This window comes from Canis aureus, chromosome 27, assembly GCF_053574225.1.
Source record: "Canis aureus isolate CA01 chromosome 27, VMU_Caureus_v.1.0, whole genome shotgun sequence".
In the NCBI taxonomy this organism is placed as follows: Eukaryota; Metazoa; Chordata; class Mammalia; order Carnivora; family Canidae; genus Canis; species Canis aureus.
This window is the reverse complement of record NC_135637.1, coordinates 10,653,325-10,676,636: the sequence shown is the minus strand read 5'-3', so window position 1 is coordinate 10,676,636 and position 23,312 is coordinate 10,653,325. Positions and strand designations below refer to the sequence as shown.

General features: G+C 41.8%; 1 protein-coding gene across 2 annotated transcripts in view; it reads right to left on the bottom strand.

The window, feature by feature from the left end:
• Nucleotides 1-23,312, bottom strand: part of VPS33A (VPS33A core subunit of CORVET and HOPS complexes) — a 31,492-nt gene that overhangs the window by 6,711 nt on the left and 1,469 nt on the right. The window contains exons 2-10 of one of the 2 annotated variants that reach the window (XM_077875467.1): nucleotides 22,934-22,999; nucleotides 22,187-22,314; nucleotides 20,964-21,150; nucleotides 6,391-6,507; nucleotides 5,279-5,453; nucleotides 3,678-3,871; nucleotides 2,186-2,312; nucleotides 1,242-1,309; nucleotides 535-672 (exon numbers count right to left, since the gene is read on the bottom strand). In XM_077875467.1, coding sequence (XP_077731593.1) covers nucleotides 535-672; nucleotides 1,242-1,309; nucleotides 2,186-2,312; nucleotides 3,678-3,871; nucleotides 5,279-5,453; nucleotides 6,391-6,507; nucleotides 20,964-21,150; nucleotides 22,187-22,314; nucleotides 22,934-22,999 — 1,200 coding nt within the window. The remainder of the gene's footprint in view (nucleotides 1-534; nucleotides 673-1,241; nucleotides 1,310-2,185; nucleotides 2,313-3,677; nucleotides 3,872-5,278; nucleotides 5,454-6,390; nucleotides 6,508-20,963; nucleotides 21,151-22,186; nucleotides 22,315-22,933; nucleotides 23,000-23,312) is intronic. The other variant, XM_077875468.1, reaches the window with a different exon arrangement.

The following is a 23,312-nucleotide window of genomic DNA, read 5'->3' as shown; positions in this document are numbered from 1 at the left end:
AATTTTTAAAATAATTGTGGCCTTTTGTTAATTATGAAGTAAAAGAGGCTTGATGTAAGTACGTTTGCTAAGGAATTGTTATCAGAAAATTTGCAAAAAGGTCCCTTCCTCTATCAAATGCAATCTGGTTAAGAGTGGGCACCAGACCCCAGTTCTCTGGGCTCTGGCACTGGCTTTGCCATTTACTAGCGGGGTGACCTTGGGCAAGCTACAAAACTACCCTGTGCCTCAGTTTTTTCATCCATGAAGTAGGGATGTTAACAGCATCTAACTCACAGAGCTGCAGTGAGGATTAAACAATTGAATACAATAAAGCTCTTTCACTAGAGCCTGGCCCATGGTAAATGCTCAATAAACATTAGCTGTTATTATTATGCTAACACAGTAAATAGTGATCCGTACCAAGGACAACCCCATCAAGGTGTCAAAAAAATTTAAAAGATGTGAAAACAATATACCAAAATAGGAGCCTTAAGCAGTATTTTTTTTTAATGTTTTCTCCCTTGATACATTAATAATCTGAAATCTACTGACCTGGAGAATTTCTCTTTTATAATAATCCAGAACCTTTTGTTTGAGCCCACTATTGCACACGGACTGGAGGCAAACTAGTCTTAACACCTTGATCAGTGGGTGCTTCTGGGCAATACAGTCTTCGATGTAACTGTTGACCTGGAAACAAAATACCTAGGTATGTATTCCAGCATCCAGTTTGGGGGGCCTAATGAACTTGGTATTTACAATGATTTTTCAAAGTGGAATACACTCTGAGGCAATGCAGCTGCCTGTCTGAACACAGCACACAGCCTTCCGAGAGGCTGTGGAATGTCTGGAGTGTGTGTGACCTGAGTCTGTCTCAGTAAGAGAAGCGATTTATTGACCACAATGTAACAGGAGCTTTTTTAGAAAATAGAGAATCTTCCAGAAATGCAATAATTTTAAATTTATTAATAGAAGTGGATATTTAAAGGAATTATATGGGCAATTGCCTCAGAAGGCAAATATCTACTATTGGTCTTAAAAATGGATTTCAGGGCTGGGTCTTCATCACTCCATGTACTGCAGAAAGCACCACACAGAGCAACGTTAAATATCCATGACTTGGTGAAATCTATACTTCCACTTGCACTTGCTCTTAAAAATACCTTGGCAGAGCATGAGAATCAAAACAGTTGCTTTTCTAGCTATAATCTTACATTTGATAAATCACCAATGACTTGTTAATTTTACTGTTCACATACCTTATCAGTGTCTACTCCAGACATAAACTCCTGCTCCACTGTTAGTTTATCAAAGAAGTCTTCAGAAGCTAAAATGTAATTAGCAAATTTGCAACTTAGAAATTAAATAAATGTTGATTTATTTCAACAGTGTGCTTTTCTACACAGAATTAAGAAACAAGATGTGCAAAAAAAGAAAGCAAAAGGTTCAAACTGTCATCTGAAAACAATCTTCTAAAAACATGGAAAACCCTACAACATGCTCCTAAATTACATCGACATGTAGTTGACCACTGTACTCCTTTGCTGTCCTTAGGACTCAATACAGATCCCAAGAATTCTGCCTCGGTCACAGGGAAAGCTAATCTCCCTAGCACTTCACTCTCATCATCAAATTCAACCCAGTTTTAACTGCTTTGTAGTAACATGAAAACAAAGGGCTGATTTTCCAACACCACGTTTTACTGCAGTTTCAAAGTAAGCTTCATAATCTACAGCACCCACATTTTATGAATAAACTCGTCTTCGGCTTAATATACATCTTCTGAGCTCTTTCAAAATACTCAATGTATGATCTCTCTACCAATTCTGCAGGAGGTTTCCAAGGGAAAGACAAAAACAAAAGCAGAAACATCACAATGCTTTGATTAAATAACCCTTAACAAGAGAGAAAAACCTAGACTTAAAAAAGAGCCTCATTACAGTGGCAAACTTACAGAAGTTTTTCTTCTCTTATCACTACAAATATTTTATTTTAGTATTAAATAAATAATGGGGAAAATGAGTTAACCACAAATGAAACACATTTAACTTTGAACATATATACACTTAACACTGAGAATAACATACAATATTCAAATAGAACTGCCTTTCCCAAGGAGGTATCATGGTGCCCGTGACCCTGCTGTCAGACATTGTGTATGCAAGTCAGCCTGATGAAAATCATCACTCCAAAGGATACTCACTGGTAACATCCTTGATTAACTCAGCAATTGAGGTGTGGTTTGCAAGTGAGCCTCTTGCTGCCTGCATGTGGGGCAGCTGGGAAACAAACTGCTTGATCTCTCCAACTGTCTTAGCATTGTGCCTTTCCTGAAATGGATGAAATGGCAAATGCATAATTATTTTGCTTTTAAAGATATTTATTTATTTGTTTGTTTGTTTGTTTATTTCTGAGAGACAAGTGGGGAAGCAGCAGAGCAAGAGGAACAAGGAGACTCCACGCTGAGCATAGAGCTCAACATGGGGCTTGATTCCACTACCCCAAGATCATGACCTGAACCATAATCAAGGGTCAGATGTTAACGAACTGAGCCACCCAGGTGCCCCAAGATATTTTATTTGTAAGTGTTCTGTTCTGTTGCTCAGAGATGTTTAATTTATAATCAGTGGGAAAGAAAGAACAGAATACAAATAAATCAGGCCAAAACCAGCTGTGATGTTACAAAAAAAAAGAGAAAAGATGAGTCCACAGTGCCTGATTACTGTGTCAGTAGTTCTTCAGAGAGCAAACTTGTGAGGTTTTCTCCTACTATGCTGGGGCTCATATAATGATTGGTATCTGTGGGCATCTGAGTATTTGCGGGTGCACTATTAGGTTACCCACAAACACTTCTGAGGAAAAAACAAAAACATTATGTTAAGAGATGTAAAGAGCAAAAAGTGTCCTCTGTAATAAAAAAAAAAAAAAGCATTCTTACTGCTGAATCTCAATCTTGAAGACTGTCCATGAACAAAGTGAACCTTGCTTAGTGATGGGAATGTTTTTTGCTAAATTTAACCATGTAAATCAAATGTAAAGTGTGAAATGTGAAAGTCAATTAATGAATATAATCCCTTAGAAAGATGAAATCTAGAAATACATACTTGGTGAAAAATTAGTTTTCAAAACTCCTCCCAGTTTTACATTTCCAAAGTCTAAATATTCAGGGCTTATCCTCTTACTGAATTTCTGTTTCCAAAATGAGCTCACCCAAGAGTAAATGAGTGACCAGGCAAGAGGAGGCAGGAAGGTGATAATGAAGTGCCTGTCTCACTGTCACCCACCACCTCTGCAGGGCTCCTCTGCTGCTGGCATGCTGGCTAAACTTAGAGCTCTCACCACAAACCCGCAAGTTCTATTCTAGAAGATCTTTTATTTATGGTACACCCGGCTTCCTCTTGAGTGAAGTAGGAAATTATGAAAAAGACAAAGGTAAAACAAATATTTATGACAAAAGCCTGCAATCACTGTTCCCGCCACCCCACAAAGAAGGAGCAAACTAAACACCTTCTATCATGGGTCGGGGACCAGGTTCCAAAAGAAACCCTAGGGACCCCCAGTTCCTTGGGAGAGAAATGTGCACCTGCACCGAAGCCCAGTTTCTGGCTGTACCTCTGCAGGCTCTTCCTCTCCTCGTGGGATGGGCAGTCTAGCCCGTGACCAAGAGCAGCAGCAAGACAGCCACACTGCCTCACCTCAAATGCTGCAGAGATCACCTTCGCTCTCTTGCTAAGCACAGAGCCCACCGCGTTGAAGTTTTTGTCGCGGATCTCAGCATAGAGCTCCTCTGCGGAATTCAGCTGAAGTTTCTTTGCTTCTGTGGGCAGATCCTTCCCACCATCACCCTGTTTCTTTGGTGCAAATTTCTCCGGAGGTAACTTCACATAACCTGAGCGGCAGTGGAAGGGAACAAGCACCTGTGTGTGTTCACTGGATGAACAGATCCAGCACCCAGGCACAAAACAAGGTTTTCCAACCCAGGAGAGAAGTAAGCCAGCTTTAGGAAACAATAGCAGAGAGCACTGAGGTTTTGAGTTTTCCACAATCAGAGTACACTTTGATCATAAATAAGTAAATTGGTTTTATTATTAAACATTTCTAAGATGTGAAATGCTGACAGAAATAAACAAGCATCGGGGCACCTGGCTGGCTCAGTGGTTGAGTGACCTGGCTTTTGGCTCAGGTCATAACTCTGGGGTCCTGGGATGGAGTCCCACACTGGGCTCCCCACAGGGAGACTGATTCTCCCTCTATGTCTCTGCCTCTCTCGTGAATAAATAAATAATTTTTAAAAAAGATTTTATTTATTCATGAGAAACACAGAGAGAGAGAGAGAGAGAGAGAGGGAGAGAGAGAGATTGGCAGACACACAGGCAGAGGGAGAAGCAGGCTCCATGCAGGGAGCCCAACATGGGACTTGATTCCGGGACCCCAGCATCACTCCCTGGGCTAAAGGCGGTGCTAAACCACTGGGCCACCCAGGCTGCCCAATAAATAATTTTTTAAAAAAAGAGAAAGAAATAAACAAGCATCACGTGGGCCCAAATCAAACAGGTTTGTGACCTTTGATCGAATAATCTGTTACACCTAAAAGCTAGCATCCCCAGTCTTCCATCTGGTGTCCCAACCTCAAGAGTCAGCCCTTCCCCAGATGCGCCCACTGCCATCTCTACTGTAGCATCCCTGCTTCTATGATGTGTGGCCTGCCCCTTGCCACGCCCCCTCCACACCTACCCCTCCCCAAATGCAAGGCAAATGCCACCTCTCCAACAAGCTTTCCCAAACAACTGCCAGCCATGATGGTCTGCATTCTCCAAACTGCAGTGTCACTTGTATCTAACCCAGGGCCATTTGTCTTCATGAAGACAAGCACAGTTCTGCAAACTAAGCATCCACCAGCCTTTGTGGGACAGACAATAGCAGTTTTGCTGGGACTTTGTCTAATCCGGAGTCTGAAAGCCAAAAGTCAGTATTTTTCTTTTCTTTTTTAAAGATTTTATTTATTTATTCATGAGAGACACACAGAGAGAGGCAGAGACACAAGCAGAGGGAGAAGGAGGCTCCATGCAGGAAGCCTGATGTGGAACTCATTCCCAGGACTCCGGGATCAGGCCCTGGGTCAAAGGCAGATGCTCAACCACTCAGCTACCCAGGGATCACCCTGTATTTTTATTTTCTCAAATATCCTCTGATTTATGTCCAAAGAAAGCACTTCCTCAAAAAAAAAAAAAAAAAAAAACTTTTGGATATTTTTATCTGATGACCTTTCAGTCAACACAGATGCCACTTTACTTACTGTTCTGAATGCCATAGATTTCATCAATGAGTCCTTCATATGTAAGCTGAGTAGCAAGAGGAGTTAATAAATCCACATTTCGATCGAGCAACAAGAGATTATCAAAAACGGGAAATATTGAATTTTGGCTTCCTGTAAACTCTCTCTTCATCCTGATCATCATATTGGCCACTTGCTGGAAACAAAACATTGGATCATGTGGGATGTTTCTGGGAATTAGCAGATTTTAATATGTAGCTAAAAACAGAAAGACAATCAAAAAAAGTAAAAAAAAAAAAAAAAGAAAAAAGAAAAAGAAAAGAAAAACTATAGAAGAGTGAAATTGATCAAAAATAAACAGAGAAAAGCATCTGCTGTTGGCCACCCACTCCAACATGTACATGTGCACCGACGGCAGCCACTACTCAGTGAGGCACAAACTCAGATGCCGTCTATTCCTGTTATTCACTGGACTCCTGTAAAGTCGCCTTGAACACTGACTCGAGGTGAGGCTCCTTCAAGTCTCTCGTCACAACATTTTTATCAACTAATGAATGTGTAACCTTGTTTTATGTGGTTTCTATCTAAAGACACTTTATTTAGTATATATTGTTGATTCACCAACAAAGAACTCATAGTCAACAGTGCTATCGCTCAACGCCTGAGGGCGTTAGCCAACAAAGGTATTCTCTTGGTAAGGCACACCCCAACCTTCCTGAGCTCAGGGACACTGGGCAGTGCCTCAGGACTACCTCGGGGCTGTGTTAAATAGTGAAATCACCAAAAAAAGTGCAAAAATGCAAAAAATGTGGTCTTAAGTAGTGCATGGGACTATTTAGTGGTAAAAAGGACACCTGTTTATAGCCTGAGAGCCAAAACAAGGCAGAGCTTCACTTTACTGGACATCAGCTGGGTACATGCACATTGGACAACTCAAATGTCTTTGCCACTCTTGACATGTTCGCAAAACATTGTGAATATCAATTTTGGGGTTAAAAGTACATTTCAGTAATTAGGTAAATTCATAAATCAATAGGACTGACTGTATTTATCTGTAAATAGCTTCCTACTGTTCCCCTTTTGGGTACCAGGGCACCCCTTTCATTACCCCAGAAACATGTGCCATTTCTTACCCTGGCACACTCTCCTTTCCCAAAGATTTGGGGGATTGTTCCATACAGAGCCTGCAGGGTCATCAGCCCCTTAGCTGCATGGTAGAGGCTCGTCTGGTCACTCTCCAGGTAGCACTCCTGCGGGGAGAAAGGGTGGTTACTGTTAGCCACAGTGACTGGCTGCTCACTGGGTGCCTGCCTCTGTCTGGCACTGGGATTTTCCTCTTATTTTCCACTTTGCCTGGAAAGCGGGAGACTCAAGACCGTTTGGTCAAGCTGCTGTTGGACAGTCTAGAACACAAGACCAACGGCTTTGCTACTGGGATGCAGCTCTGGAAGCAACCAGCAGAACCTTCTGGAAGAAAAGTGTTCACCAAGCAAGCCAATTCTTATTTATCAACTCTTAGGTAAACTGATTAACAAAGACTGACAATGAGAATGGATTCTCTCACTTACTGTGGGGAGTGCAGACTTTGATGTGACATTTTGGGAAGGCCACATGCTAATATCCACAAAGAAACATATTCTTTGACCCCAAAAGGGCCAGAGGACCACACAACAAAATACTTAGCAGTTTTGACAAACATGAAATTTTCATATATGCTGACAACAACTGTCCTAATATCCTGAGAAGTGAAAAGAAGTAGCTGAGCAATCTTCAAAGTATGATCTCATTTTTAGAAAATACATTTTACTTTATAAAATATATAAGATATATTTTGTAAAGGCCAACAGAGTACACACAAAACCAGTTGGGAAGTGAGAGGGGAAGTGCTCGGTTTTCACACTGACAGGTGAGAACACAGCTGTTGCCTCAGGATGCCTTGATCTGAGCCCCTCTGTGCCACTTCCCTAGCTGCTCCCTAAGACCAGTTAGAGAACCTCTGTGCCTCAATTTACTCTTCTGTAGAAGGGAGTACATTCCACATAGTGTAACAAGTAACCAAAGATAATGTACATAAAACATTAAATCCCAGCACTTGAAGCACACAGTAAGTGCTTAATAAATATTAGCTTTCATTATGTGGAATTGTTTGGATTGCTTTCACAATCATCTGCTCATAAAGTCAAATGGTATATGAGGCACTTCGGTGGCTCAATTGTTTTAAGCATCGATACTTGATTTCGGTTCCAGCCATAATCTCAGGGTCATGTGATCAAGTTCTGAGGCTCCATGCTGGGAATGGAGCCCGCTTAAGCTTCTGTCTCCGGGGAGGAGGGGCAAGATGGCGGAAGAGGAGGGTCCCCAAGTCACCTGTCCCCACCAAATTACCTAGAAAACCTTCAAATCATCCTGAAAATCTACGAATTCGGCCTGAGATTTAAAGAGAGACCAGCTGGAATGCTACAGTGAGAAGAGTTCGCGCTTCTATCAAGGTAGGAAGACGGGGAAAAAGAAGTAAAGAAACAAAGGCCTCCAGGGGGGAGGGGCCCCGCGAGGAGCCGGGCTGAGGCCGGGGCGAGTATCCCCAGGACAGGAGAGCCCCGTCCCGGAGGAGCAGGAGCTGCACCGACCTTCCCGGGCGGAAAGGGGCTCGCGGGGAGTTGGAGCAGGACCCAGGAGGGCGGGGATGCCCTCGGGCTCCCCGGGACAGTAACAGACACCTGCGACCCGGGAGAGTGCGCCGAGCTCCCTAAGGGCTGCAGCGCGCACGGGGGGACCCGGAGCAGCTCGGGGGGGGCTCGGACGGCGGCTCCGCGGAGGGGGCTGCGGGGCGGGAGCAGCTCGGAGGGGCTCGGGCGGCGGCTCCGGGAACAGCTCGGAGGGGCTCGGGCGGCGACTCCGGGAGCAGCTCGAAGGGGCTCGGGCGGCGGCTCCACGGAGGGCGCTGCGCCACCGGGAGCGCGAATCCAACAGCGCAGACCGGAGCACAGGGCGCCGGGACACAGCCCAGGATCCGGCCTCCCCCAGGACAGGCAGAGGACCGGAGGGCCCAGGACCGCAAGGACGCTCCTGCCCCAGCTGAGCAGATCAGCGGCCCCGCCCCGGAGCCTCCACGCCCTGCAGAGGGAGAGCTCTGTAGTTACTGCGGAGGCTGACTCCAGGGCTCCAGAGCTGGCCCCGCCACTGGGGTTGTTCCTCCTGGGGCCTCACGGGGTAAACAACCCCCACTGAGCCCTGCACCAGGCAGGGGGCAGAGCAGCTCCCCAAAGTGCTAACACCTGAAAATCAGCACAACAGGCCCCTCCCCCAGAAGACCAGCTAGACGGACAAGTTCCAGGGGAAGTCAAGGGACTTAAAGTACACAGAATCAGAAGATACTCCCCCCGTGGTTTTTGTTGTTGTTGTTGTTTTTGCTTTTTGATTTGTTTCCTTCCCCCACCCTTTTTTCCTTTCTTTCTTTTTCTTTCCCTTTTTCTTCTTTTTTTTTCTTTTTTTCTTCCTTTTCTCTCTTTTCTTTTTCTCTTTTCTTTCCTTCTTTCTCGCCTCTCTTTTTCTCCTTTTCCCAATACAACTTGTTTTTGGCCACTCTGCACTGAGCAAAATGACTAGAAGGAAAACCTCACCTCAAAAGAAAGAATCAGAAACAGTCCTCTCTCCCACAGAGTTACAAAATCTGGATTACAATTCAATGTCAGAAAGCCAATTCAGAAGCACTATAATACAGCTACTGGTGGCTCTAGAAAAAAGCATGAAGGACTCAAGAAACTTCATGACTGCAGAATTTAGATCCAATCAGGCAGAAATTAAAAATCAATTGAATGAGATGCAATCCAAACTAGAAGTCCTAACGACGAGGGTTAACAAGGTGGAAGAACGAGTGAGTGACATAGAAGACAAGTTGATGGCAAAGAGGGAAACTGAGGGAAAAAGAGACAAACAATTAAAAGACCATGAAGATAGATTAAGGGAAATAAACGACAGCCTGAGGAAGAAAAACCTACGTTTAATTGGTGTTCCCGAGGGCGCCGAAAGGGCCAGAGGGCCAGAATATGTATTTGAACAAATCCTAGCTGAAAACTTTCCTAATCTGGGAAGGGAAACAGGCATTCAGATCCAGGAAATAGAGAGATCCCCCCCTAAAATCAATAAAAACCGTTCAACACCTCGACATTTAATAGTGAAGCTTGCAAATTCCAAAGATAAAGAGAAGATCCTTAAAGCAGCAAGAGACAAGAAATCCCTGACTTTTATGGGGAGGAGTATTAGGGTAACAGCAGACATCTCCACAGAGACCTGGCAGGCCAGAACGGGCTGGCAGGATATATTCAGAGTCCTAAATGAGAAGAACATGCAACCAAGAATACTTTATCCAGCAAGGCTCTCATTCAAAATGGAAGGAGAGATAAAGAGCTTCCAAGACAGGCAGGAACTGAAAGAATATGTGACCTCCAAACCAGCTCTGCAAGAAATTTTAAGGGGGACTCTCAAAATTCCCCTTTAAGAAGTTCAGTGGAACAATCCACAAAAACAAGGACTGAATAGATACCATGGTGACACTAAACTCATATCTCTCAATAGTAACTCTGAACATGAACGGGCTTAATGACCCCATCAAAAGGCACAGGGTTTCAGACTGGATAAAAAAGCAGGACCCATCTATTTGCTGTCTACAAGAGACTCATTTTAGACAGAAGGACACCTACAGCCTGAAAATAAAAGGTTGGAGAACCATTTACCATTCGAATGGTCTTCAAAAGAAAGCAGGGGTAGCCATCCTTATATCAGATAAACTAAAATTTACCCCGAAGACTGTAGTGAGAGATGAAGAGGGACACTATATCATACTTAAAGGATCTATCCAACAAGAGGACTTAACAATCCTCAATATATATGCCCCGAATGTGGGAGCTGCCAAATATATCAATTAATAACCAAAGTGAAGAAATACTTAGATAATAATACACTTATACTTGGTGACTTCAATCTAGCTCTTTCTATACTCGATAGGTCTTCTAAGCACAACATCTCCAAAGAAACGAGAGCTTTAAATGATACACTGGACCAGATGGATTTCACAGATATCTACAGAACTTTACATTCAAACTCAACTGAATACACATTCTTCTCAAGGGCACATGGAACTTTCTCCAGAATAGACCACATACTGGGTCACAAATCGGGTCTGAACTGATACCAAAAGATTGGGATTGTTCCCTGCATATTCTCAGACCATAATGCCTTGAAATTAGAACTAAATCACAACAAGAAGTTTGGAAGGACCTCAAACACGTGGAGGTTAAGGACCATCCTGCTAAAAGATGAAAGGGTCAACCAGGAAATTAAGGAAGAATTAAAAAGATTCATGGAAACTAATGAGAATGAAGATACAACCGTTCAAAATCTTTGGGATGCAGCAAAAGCAGTCCTAAGGGGGAAATACAAAAGCTAACCTTACACCTAAAGGAGCTAGAGAAAAAACAGCAAATAGATCCTACACCTAGCAGAAGAAGAGAGTTAATAAAGGTTTGAGCAGAACTCAATGAAATCGAGACCAGAAGAACTGTGGAACAGATCAACAGAACCAGGAGTTGGTTCTTTGAAAGAATTAATAAGATAGATAAACCATTAGCCAGCCTTATTAAAAAGAAGAGAGAGAAGACTCAAATTAATAAAATCATGAATGAGAAAGGAGAGATCACTACCAACACCAAGGAAATACAAACGATTTTAAAAACATATTATGAACAGCTATACGCCAATAAATTAGGCAATCTAGAAGAAATGGACGCATTCCTGGAAAGCCACAAACTACCAAAACTGGAACAGGAAGAAATAGAAAACCTGAACAAGCCAATAACCAGGGAGGAAATTGAAGCAGTCATCAAAAACCTCCCAAGTCACAAAAGTCCAGGACCAGATGGCTTCCCCGGGGAATTCTATCAAACTTTTAAAGAAGAAACCATACCTATTCTCCTGAAGCTGTTTGGAAAGATAGAAAGTGATGGAGTACTTCCAAATTCGTTCTATGAGGCCAGCATCACCTTAATTCCAAAACCAGACAAAGACCCCACCAAAAAGGAGAATTACAGACCAATATCCCTGATGAACATGGATGCAAAAATTCTCAACAAGATACTAGCCAACAGGATCCAACAATACATTAAGAAAATTATTCACCATGACCAAGTAGGATTTATCCCCAGGACACAAGGCTGGTTCAACACCCGTAAAACAATCAAGGTGATTCATCATATCAGCAAGAGAAAAACCAAGAACCATATGATCCTCTCATTAGATGCAGAGAAAGCATTTGACAAAATACAGCATCCATTTCTGATCAAAACTCTTCAGAGTGTAGGGATAGAGGGAACATTCCTCAACATCTTAAAAGCCATCTACGAAAAGCCCACAGCAAATATCATTCTCAATGGGGAAGCACTGGGAGCCTTTCCCCTAAGATCAGGAACAAGACAGGGATGTCCACTCTCACCACTGCTATTCAACATAGTACTGGAAGTCTTAGCCTCAGCAATCAGACAACAAAAAGACATTAAAGGCATTCAAATTGGCAAAGAAGAAGTCAAACTCTCCCTCTTCGCCAATGACATGATACTCTACATAGAAAACCCAAAAGCCTCCACCCCAAGATTGCTAGAACTCATACAGCAATTCGGTAGCGTGGCAGGATACAAAATCAATGCCCAGAAATCAGTGGCATTTCTATACACTAACAATAAGACCGAAGAAAGAGAAATTAAGGAGTCAATCCCATTTACAATTGCACCCAAAAGCATAAGATACCTAGGAATAAACCTAACCAAAGAGGTAAAGGATATATACCCTAAAAACTATAGAACACTTCTGAAAGAAATTGAGAAAGACACAAAGAGATGGAAAAATATTCCATGCTCATGGATTGGCAGAATTAATATTGTGAAAATGTCAATGTTACCCAGGGCAATTTACACGTTTAATGCAATCCCTATCAAAATACCATGGACTTTCTTCAGAGAGTTAGAACAAATTATTTTAAGATTTGTGTGGAATCAGAAAAGACCCCGAATAGCCAGGGGAATTTTAAAAAAGAAAACCATATCTGGGGGCATCACAATGCCAGATTTCAGGTTGTACTACAAAGCTGTGGTCATCAAGACAGTGTGGTACTGGCACCAAAAACAGACACATAGATCAATGGAACAGAATAGAGAACCCAGAAGTGGACCCTCAACTTTATGGTCAACTAATATTCGATAAAGGAGGAAAGACTATCCACTGGAAGAATTACAGTCTCTTCAATAAATGGTGCTGGGAAAATTGGACATCCACATGCAGAAGAATGAAACTAGACCACTCTCTTGCACCATACACAAAGATAAACTCAAAATGGATGAAAGATCTAAATGTGAGACAAGATTCCATCAAAATCCTAGAGGAGAACACAGGCAACACCCTTTTTGAACTCGGCCACAGTAACTTCTTGCAAGATACATCCACGAAAGCAAAAGAAACAAAAGCAAAAATGAACTATTGGGACTTCATCAAGATAAGAAGCTTTTGCACAGCAAAGGATACAGTCAACAAAACTAAAAGACAACCTACAGAATGGGAGAAGATATTTGCAAATGACGTATCAGATAAAGGGCTAGTTTCCAAGATCTATAAAGAACTTATTAAACTCAATGCCAAAGGAACAATCCAATCATGAAATGGGCAAAAGACTGAAGAGAAATCTCACAGAGGAAGACATAGACATGGCCAACATGCACATGAGAAAATGCTCTGCATCACTTGCCATCAGGGAAATACAAATCAAAACCACAATGAGATACCACCTCACACCAGTGAGAATGGGGCAAATTAACAAGGCAGGAAACCACAAATGTTGGAGAGGATGCAGAGAAAAGGGAACCCTCTTACACTGTTGGTGGGAATGTGAACTGGTGCAGCCTCTCTGGAAAACTGTGTGGAGGTTCCTGAAAGAGTTAAAAATAGACCTGGCCTACGACCCAGCAATTGCACTGTTGGGGATTTACCCCAAAGATACAGATGCAATGAAACGCCGGAACACCTGCACCCCGATGTTTATAGCAGCAATGGCCACAATAGCCAAACTGTGGAAGGAGCCTCGGTGTCCATCAAAAGATGACTGGATAAAGAAGATGTGGTCTATGTATACATAGAATATTACTCAGCCATTAGAAATGACAAATACCCACCATTTGCTTCAATGTGGATGGAACTGGAGGGTATTATGCTGAGTGAAGCAAGTCAGTCGGAGAAGGACAAACATTATATGTTCTCATTCATTTGGGGAATATAAATAATAGTGAAAGGGAATATAAGGGAAGGGAGAAGAAATGTGTGGGAAATATCAGAAAGGGAGACAGAACATAAAGACTCCTAACTCTGGGAAATGAACTAGGGGTGGTAAAAGGGGAGGAGGATGGGGGGTGGGAGTGAATGGGTGACGGGCACTGAGGGTTATTCTATATGTTGGTAAATTGAACACCAATAAAAAATAAATTAAAAAAAAGATTCTGTCTCCCTTTGTCCCTCCCTCTCTAAAAAGAAATAAGTCAAAATGGTACACTGCACCAGACACCTGCCCCCTACCCACCCACCAAACATGGATCTAGCCTCCAAAGCCACGAGGGAAAGGACACCACAGGAATCACAGAAGACAGAGTAGAGAATTCAGGCACTCCACCCTCAGGAGGAAGGAGGACTGTCTCCTGAAAACACTGTGAGGAGCGAGCGTCTAGTTACCACTGGAAGCACTGTCGGATGATGGCTCTTTTAAGGCTGGGGTATTTTAACATTTCACTACATACGAAAGGCAAAAATAAAGGAATGTCTGAAGACACACTTCCTGGCAAAGTTACTTAAAATTCCTGATTGGAGTAGAACTAAGATAAAAATTCAAGAAAGAAAACAGTAGGGAACATCTCTCAAAATAGTATTCATATTACTTTTTTAAAAAAGATTTTATTTTTAAAAGATTTTATTTATTTATTTAAGAGAGAGAGACAATGCAAGCAGGAGGGAGGGGGGTAGAGGGTGAAGGAAAAGCAGACTCCTCCCTGAGCAGGGAGTCCAACGTGGGGCTCGATTCCAGGACCCTGAGGTCATGACCTAAGCCGAAGGCAGATGCTTAACCAACTGAGCTGCCCAGGAGCCCCTTTAAAATTTTATTTTTAAGTAATCTGTTAACACCCAACATGGGACTCAAATCCACAACCCCGTGATCAAAAGTTGCATGCTCTACACACTAAGCCAGCCAGGTGCCCCAGCATTCATATTATTTTAATTTAAAAAGCTGTATTACTACAGAGAGAGTGAGCATGGGGGGAGGGGCAGAGGGAGAGAGAGAATCTCCAGCCTCACGTGGAAATCGATTTCATGACCCAGAGATCATGACCTGAGCCAAATCCAAGAGTTGGGTGCTAGGGATGCCTGGGTGGCTCAGTGGTTGAGCATCTGTCTTTGGCTCAGGTCATGATCCCAGGGTCCTGGAATCGAGTCATGCAGTGGGCTCCCCTCAGAAGCCTGCTCTTCCCTCTGCCTTTCTCTGTATCTCTCATGAATAATTAAATAAAATCTTAAAAAGAAAAAAAAAGGGTTGGATGCTTAATCAGGGGAGCCACCCAGGTGCTCCGACATTCCTTTTTATAAATCTATCTTTCAAAAAAGATTTAAAAGTTAACAACAGGTATTAATTTTAAATTTTCTACTCTACTATAATTGTTGGTACAGTGATTATTTGTATTACTATCCCAACTCTATTGTACACCTGTGGAATTTCAAGCCAGAGGGACATTTTGAGAGGCACAAATGCTAATACTGTTAGCATTTAAATATACATATTTTTTGACCTCCAAATCCCACATGCCCACACAACAGAACAGCCCACAGTTTTTACAAAGGAGATACTCATATACACTGATTTTTATGTGTACCTATGAAGGCCATGATACATAAAGCACTGTTAATGAGTGTTCAACGGGCTGAACTCTCATTCTCACATTTTTTTTTAAAATTTTTATTTATTTATGATAGTCACACACACAGAGAGAGAGAGAGAGGCAGAGACACAGGCAGAGGGAGAAGCAGGCTCCATGCACCGGGAGCCCGACGTGGGATTCGATCCCGGGTCTCCAGGATCGTGCCCTGAGCCAAAGGCAGGCGCTAAACCGCTGCGCTACCCAGGGATCCCCTCATTCTCACATTTTGTATAGAACAATGACAGAGAAGATCATAAGTACATCCCCAATGCACAGAAAGATTTACAATGTGCCTTCTGATGCCAAAAATCACTAAGTTATGTTCATTGTTTAAAGTCAAACACATATGTAAAATTATATCAACTTCATCAGAAATTGGGGTTGAATTTAGCATTAGGTAGAACTCCCAGCTTTACCATCCAGGCAAAATCTTTGATTTCTTTTTTTTTTTAATTTTTTAAAAATATTTTATTTATTCATGAGAGACACAGAGAGAGAGAGAGAGAAAGAGAGAGAGAGAGAGAGAGAGAGAGAGAGAAAGGCAGAGTCACAGGCAGAGGGAGAAGCAGGCTCCATGCAGGGAGCCCAATGTGGGATTCGATCCCGAGTCTCCAGGATCACACCCTGGGCTGAAGGCGGCACTAAACCGCTGAGCCACCAGCGTTGCCCAAAAATCTTTGATTTCTAAACAGAATCTGAAATGAACGTACAAAAGCAAGAGCTTGGGACACTTAGGTGGCTCAGCAGTTGAGCATCTACCTTTGGCTCATTGTGTGATCCCAGGGTCTGGGATCAAGTTCCACATTGGGCTCCTTGCAGACAGTCTCCCTCTATGTCTTCTCCCTCTATGTCTCTGCCTCTGTCTCTCTCTCTCTCCCTGTGTCTCTCATCAATAAATAAATAAAACCTTAAAAAAAAAAAAACCCAAAAACAAAAAACCAAGAGCTTGAAATTCCCAACAGAAAAGAATCCTTTTCGCAAATCATCAGAAAAACATCAGAAAACAAAACAAAACATCAGAAAAACAAACAGGAGATCTCTCCTCTGGAGGTTTTGTCATGCAGGGGCAAGTTTTCCTCAGCTGCTACCAATTCGCATTAATTACAGAAATGTGAATTAATTACCTGAGGGTATACCCATTATAGATCAATGATTAAACAGATACAGCAAAATGGTAATTCCAGAATCTAGGTGATGGGCATATGGGTGTTCCCTGTTAAATCCTTTCTTTAAAAAAAAAAAACTTTTACTTATTTATTTGAGAAAGAGGACACTCATGAGTCCAAGCACGCACACGCATGTGTGGATGGAGTAGCAGAGGAAGAGGGAGAAGCCAACTCTCCACTGAGGAGGGAGCCCGATGAGGGACTCAATCTCAGGACCCCAGGATCATAACCTGAGCTGAAGGCAGACACTTTACCGACTGAGCCACCTAGGCACCCCTACACTTGTTACACTCTTAACTTTTTTTTTTTAATTTTTATTTATTTATGATAGTCACACACAGAGAGAGAGAGAGAGAGAGAGAGAGAGAGAGGCAGAGACATAGGCAGAGGGAGAAGCAGGCTCCATGCACTGGGAGCCTGACGTGGGATTCGATCCCGGGTCTCCAGGATCACGCCCTGGGCCAAAGGCAGGCGCTAAACCGCTGCGCCACCCAGGGATCCCTACACTCTTAACTTTTGTGTATGCCTGAAAATTTTCATTTAAAATGCTGTGGAGGGAGGGGGCATCTGTACCATCTTTGGATGAGATTTAGTATAAGCAAACCAGTAGGGAAAATGGTGGAAAAGAGCCAAGAAGTTCTTTTGGTTATTCGAATAAATGTTGCCACTGAGATCTACTGCCTCGAATTCCCTCTTATAAGGTAGTGATCACTGGAACAACATACTGGGGAGGAAAAAGTTTCAAAGAGGTTTTTGTACAACTTTTGAGAGGTTCTCAAAAGTTCTAGTCTCCATCACAAACCCATGAATCAACGAAAGAAATATGGACAGATATGACTGTGCTGAAAAGCACGCATGGCAAAAACTACCATAAACAAAGTCAAAAGACAAATGTCAAAGGAAAGTAAAGAATAGTCTATAGGGATCCCTGGGTGGCGCAGCGGTTTGGCGCCTGCCTTTGGCCCGGGGCTGATCCTGGAGACCCGGGATCGAATCCCACATCGGGCTCCCGGTGCATGGAGCCTGCTTCTCGCTCTGCCTGTGTCTCTGCCTCTCTCTCTCTCTCTCTGTGTGACTATCATGAATAAATAAATAAAATCTTTAAAAAAAAAAAAAAAAAAGAATAGTCTATAGTTACAGGGCCCACATGCAGAGTTACCTGTGTACAGGGTTTTGTTTTTCTTTTGCAATACACAAAAGTTTATTTTTGATTTTTTTTTCTTTTCTGAAGGCAAAATATAATAGAACCGAACATCAATGAATTTTACAACAAAAACAGCTTTTAATATGGAACAGACAGTCCATGAACAATTTAAAATCTCGGAATGGGTTATTCACTGTAGCACTGCCTCCAACAGGACAAGATGAGAAATGGTGATATGTCCTGTAGAAGGGGACTGGTTTAATATATCATGCTACCTCCAAAGAGTGGAACACTATGCAGTTTCAAACAAAAATATAGTATATGCCACCATCTGCATAGAAATGGGGAGGATATTTTATATACACTATAAGCTGTAGCTACATAAAGCATCTCTCAGAGAAAAAAAAAGAATTAGTAATAGTGATTGCTTCTGGGAGGGTACTGGCAATTTGAGCACTGGGAGGCTTACCTTTCACTCTGTACCCTTTCCGATTCAAAGAAATTTATCATTCTGCAAGAATAACGTTTTCAAAACACTTCCAAGTTATTTTATTAAAGGTAAAGTAATATCCTAATGAGAGAAAGTGTTCTTTGAAATAAAGATGGTAAATAAAGCAAATACACAAAATTACATTTGCAAGAAAACTCTCAGATCTGGAGAACACAGGCATAAACATTCTCTATATATATATGTTGAAAATAGGCAGTGGAGAAAACCAGTGCAAAAACAACTTGGTACCCATCTGGAAAAAATTAAATGAGCCTCTACCTCACACCACACACTCCACACAAAAACATAATTCAAGCTAGATTATAGACCTGACCTTCTTTTCCATTAAAAGCAAAACTTTAAGACTTTCAAAGGAAAATATAAGATTTCCTGTGTCTTCAGGGTGGAAAAGGATTTATTAAAACTCAAAAAACAAGCTCAAAGAATAAAAGTAATATATTTAACTACTTTAACTGGGAAAACTCATACCCCTCAGGGTCAAAGTTTACTACAAAGCCATAGGAATCAAGAGAGCATGGTACTGGTGTAGGGACAGACATACTGATTAATGGACTAGAATTGAGATGCCAGAAATAGACACATTTACAGACAACTAATTTTCAACAAGGGCACCAAGACAACAAGGAAAATACCACCTTCCAGTGAACAGTGCTGGAACAAATGGACAGCCACAGGCAAATGAATGAAGCTGGGTCCCCACTTCCCATCAGATAAAAATGAACCTAAAATAGGTCAAAGACCTGAAGTAAGACTGAAATCATAAAATTCTTTGAAGAAAACAGAGGGGTCAATTCATTACTCAAGCTTAGGCAATTCTTGGATGGGACACCAAAAGCATAAATGACAAGAGGGAAAAACAGATAAACTAAACTTCAAAATGAAAAATTTTGTGTTGAAAATACAATTTTTTTATGTTGGAGGATACCACTTTTACTAAGTGCAAAAAACTCACAGAATGGGAGAAAATACTTGCAAATCATGTAACTGACTAAAGGACCTGGATCCAGAACATTCCAGAACGTTCCAGAATTCTAGCAACTCTCTCTCTCTCTCTCTTTTTTTTTTTAAATATATTTTATTGGGATCCCTGGGTGGCGCAGCGGTTTGGCGCCTGCCTTTGGCTCAGGGCGTGATCCTGGAGACCCAAGATCGAATCCCACATCGGGCTCCCGGTGCATGGAGCCTGCTTCTCCCTCTGCCTATGTCTCTGCTTCTCTCTCTCTCTCTGTGACTATCATAAATAAAATAAAAAAAAAAAAAAAAAAAAAAAACTTAAAAAAAAAATATATATATTTTATTTACTTGATTCATGAGACACACAGAGAGAGGCAGACAGGCAGAGGGAGAAGCAGGCTCCCTGCAAGGAGTCCCATACAGGACTGGATCCCAGACCCCAGGATCACACCCTGAGTCAAAGGCAGATGCTCAACCACTAAGTCACCCAGGCGTGCCTTTTACAACTCTTCTAATGAAAGATAAGCTATCCCAATTTTAAAAATGCACCACAGATTGAATAGACATTTCCTTAAAGAAGACCTATAAATGGCCAAGAAGCACAGGAGAAGGTGATCAACATCATTAGTCACTATCGAAATGCAAAACAAAACCCCAATGAGATGATGCTTCACACTCACTGGGATGGCAAAGCCTCAAAAAGACAGATAGCAACGTGTTGGTAAGAATGTAAGATTGGAACCCTCATTTACCTCTCATGGGAGCAGAAAATGTTAGTCACTGTGGAAAGCCTGGCAACTCCTCCTAACGTTAAGTTAAGCACAATTCTACCATATGACCCAGCAATTCTACTTCTAGGTATATGTAAAAGAAATGAAAACCCACATACGTACAAGACCTTGTATGCATGTTCACAACATCATGAGAGATGGCAAGTGAGAAATCGTCACCTGTCTGCTAGAGATGAATGATACACAAAATGTGGGATATCATTATGACAGAACGCTATTTGGCAGTAAAAAGGAATGAAGTGGGCAGCCCCGGTGGCGCAGCAGTCTAGCGCCGTCTGCAGCCTAGGGCGTGATCCTGGAGACCCTGGATCGAGTCCCATGTCAGGCTCTCTGCATGGTGCCTGCTTCTTCCTCTGCCTGTGTCTCTGCCTCTCTCTCTCTCTGTGTCTCTATGAATAAAAAAAAATTAAAAAATCTTTAAAAAAAAAAAGGAATGAAGTACTGACACCTGCTACAAGGTGGATGGGCCTCGAGAACATGATGCTAAGACAGAGGCTAGACACAAAGGACCACATGTTATATGGACCACATGCTATATGGTTTCACTGATAAATTTCCATAACAGGCAAATCCATACAGATGGCAAGAGACTAATGACTGTCAGTAACTGCGGAGAGAGGGAAGAAGGCTGACTGCTAATGGGCAGAGGGTTTCTTTCTGGGATGATGAACATGTTCCACAATTGGATGGTGGTGACGGTTGTACAACTCTGTGGCTATACTGGAAACTATGAGACTACACACGCTAAAGGGGTAAATTTTATGGCACGTGAATTATGTCTCAATGTTACTCAATATTACTAAAAAAATAAAACACTTTATAATGGGAAAGGTCTAGGTGATACAAAATATTATAATTAAATGAGATACCACAGACTGGGAGCACATACTTGCAGCTTCTATAACCCATACTGATTACTGTCCAGAATATATAAAGAATTCCTTAAAGAAAAAAAAAAGACAACAAAAATGAGCAAGCAATTTGCTGAAGAGAAAAATCTTAAATGTCAATAAACATGGAGAAAGGCTCAGCTTCACAGTAATCACAAAAATGCAAATTAAAACAATATCACTGATATTGTCATGCTCATAAATATGACCAAAATTAAAGTCTGACGTTAGAAAGGAAAATGTAAAGCTTACTTTGAATGCACCCTCTGATTCCATGGATAAGAGATCCCCATCAAATGGAATGAGGTCGAGGCTGTACTCCTCCCTATGAATAAAGGATCCCAGAACACCCAGATCCTTTAACCGCTGTTCACATAGTAAACTACGTCTTGGCACAAACAAAATGTGGAAATCTCTTGTTGGGCCACGTCGGTCTTCACTGCAAAAGAAGTAACACTTGTTAGCTTAGGAGTGCCTTGGAGTGGTAGGCTATTTCACTCATTTTATTCCCAGAGCCTAGCCCAATGCCTGGCACCCAGCAGGTGCTAAATAAATGCTGGTTGGATAAACATACACATATTGATTTTTAGATTCATATTGTTAGACAGGGGACGCCTGGGAGGCTCAGTGGCTGAGCATCTGCCTTCTGCTCAGGACATGATGTGGAGTTTCGGGATCGAGTCCCGCATCCAGCTCCTACATGGAGCCTGCCTCTCTTCCCTCTGCCTCTGTCTCTGCCTCTTTCTGTGTCACTCATGAATAAATAAATAAAATCTTAAAAAAACAACAACAACAAAAAATTGTTAGACAGTTGCTCCCTCGCTCTTTTTTTTCCCTGACAGGAAAGAGATATTGACCCACAGCCACTGTTTTCTGATGCATTTTCTAGCTTTCTCTTAAACCATTTATGAGGCATTCAAGCTCTCAGGTTTATTGAAACAGGATATCTGTGTCTTACTGAAAACAAATGGTTCTTTAACCCAACCAATGACACGATTTTATGGAAAATGAAAGATCACTCCCAAAATAGCCCATATGCTTTTAAGATTTCAAGGGCCACATCAATCAACTGTACCACAGAGTGTGGATGGGGCTCTATAGATTGGATACTACATTAAATTTTAATCAGCTCATACTTATTTTTCTTATGAAATTCAATCACACTATATAGAGTGTATTGAAAAATAACCATTAGAGGTTTTGGCTGTTTTAATCAGAGTCCTTTCTACTGATATAGGTGCAAATTTTTAGCTACCCTGAATATGGGGTTATATGCTGATCCCTTTCTCCAACTGTCTGCACAACTTCATGACTTTCCCATTCGCCCTCTTATGTTCTTTCCCATCCACCCTGTTTTTGGAAGACTACCTCCCAATGCACTGGCAAGATGAGGAGGCTGCAATAAGGCACTCAGTACATTAAAACCACGAGAAGGACCAACCTCTCTTGGACTAAATGTAAGCTCTGAGAGATACCTGAGCACATTTTCAGCAATTATATCCATTAGTTCTAGCCTGGGTCTGACAAAAAAAATAATATTCTTGACATCAGCTGCAGGCAAACGACTTCCCTTAAGTGTGAACATTTTTTCCACTTCATGTTCCTAGGAAAACACATACACAAAAGGTTAAAAAAAAAACAAAAAAAAACAACCCCGAATTTCACCTATCACAGCCCAATGACATTAATACTAGATTAGCAAAGTTGAATCTCCCCAAAGCCAGATGCATAAAGGACAAAGTTTCAGTATTAAGTCATTGCTACTGCATCTGTCATTGCTATTGCATCTGAATTCAAATGGCTCTCACACAATGAACTATCAATGACACTATGTAAGGGTCACATGATACAATGCTAATAATTTTCCTAGAATTAGCATCAGTATAAAATCACAGGCCAGGGACACCTGGTTGGTTCAGCGGTTGAGCAACTGCCTTCGGCTCAGGTCATGATCCCAGGATCCTGGGATGGAGTTCCACATCGGGCTCCCTGCAGGGAGCCTGCTTCTCCACCTATGTCTCTGACTCTCTGTGTGTCTTTCATGAATAAATAAAATCGCAGGTCAATGGACCACTGTATAAAGAATGTTAGGCATGCATTATCAGTGTTTATAAAGACCAAAGAGCTCTGTAAGCCAATTGCTCAGAGAAAATGTAAAATCCTATCATTTGCTAAAGTACAGAATTATTAATCCCTGAACAAAACTCAAATAGCTCATTTACCTTCAGTAGCGAATACTGTGCAATCAGGCCAAAGGGTCCTGTGAGGTACTCGTCCCAAACTATTGCCTGTAGGGGGGCAGAAACATTTTCTTGTTATGGTTAAGATCAGGAATTTCAACAACACCCACAGAAAACAGCAGTCATGTCTAGTAGGAATACTTGCTTCAAACTCTGAATTAACAAAAATCTTAATGATTGGCTCTAACCACATTCATATCCTACAGATCTAAAGAAAAACCAGCATCTGGACAAGTGATGCTACTGTTTTTTTTGTTTTGTTTTATTTCTTAAAGATTAATTTATTTGCGAGAGAGAGCAAGAGAGATGGAGTATAGGGGGAGAGGGAAGGGCAGATGGAGGAGAGAAAGAATCTCAAGCA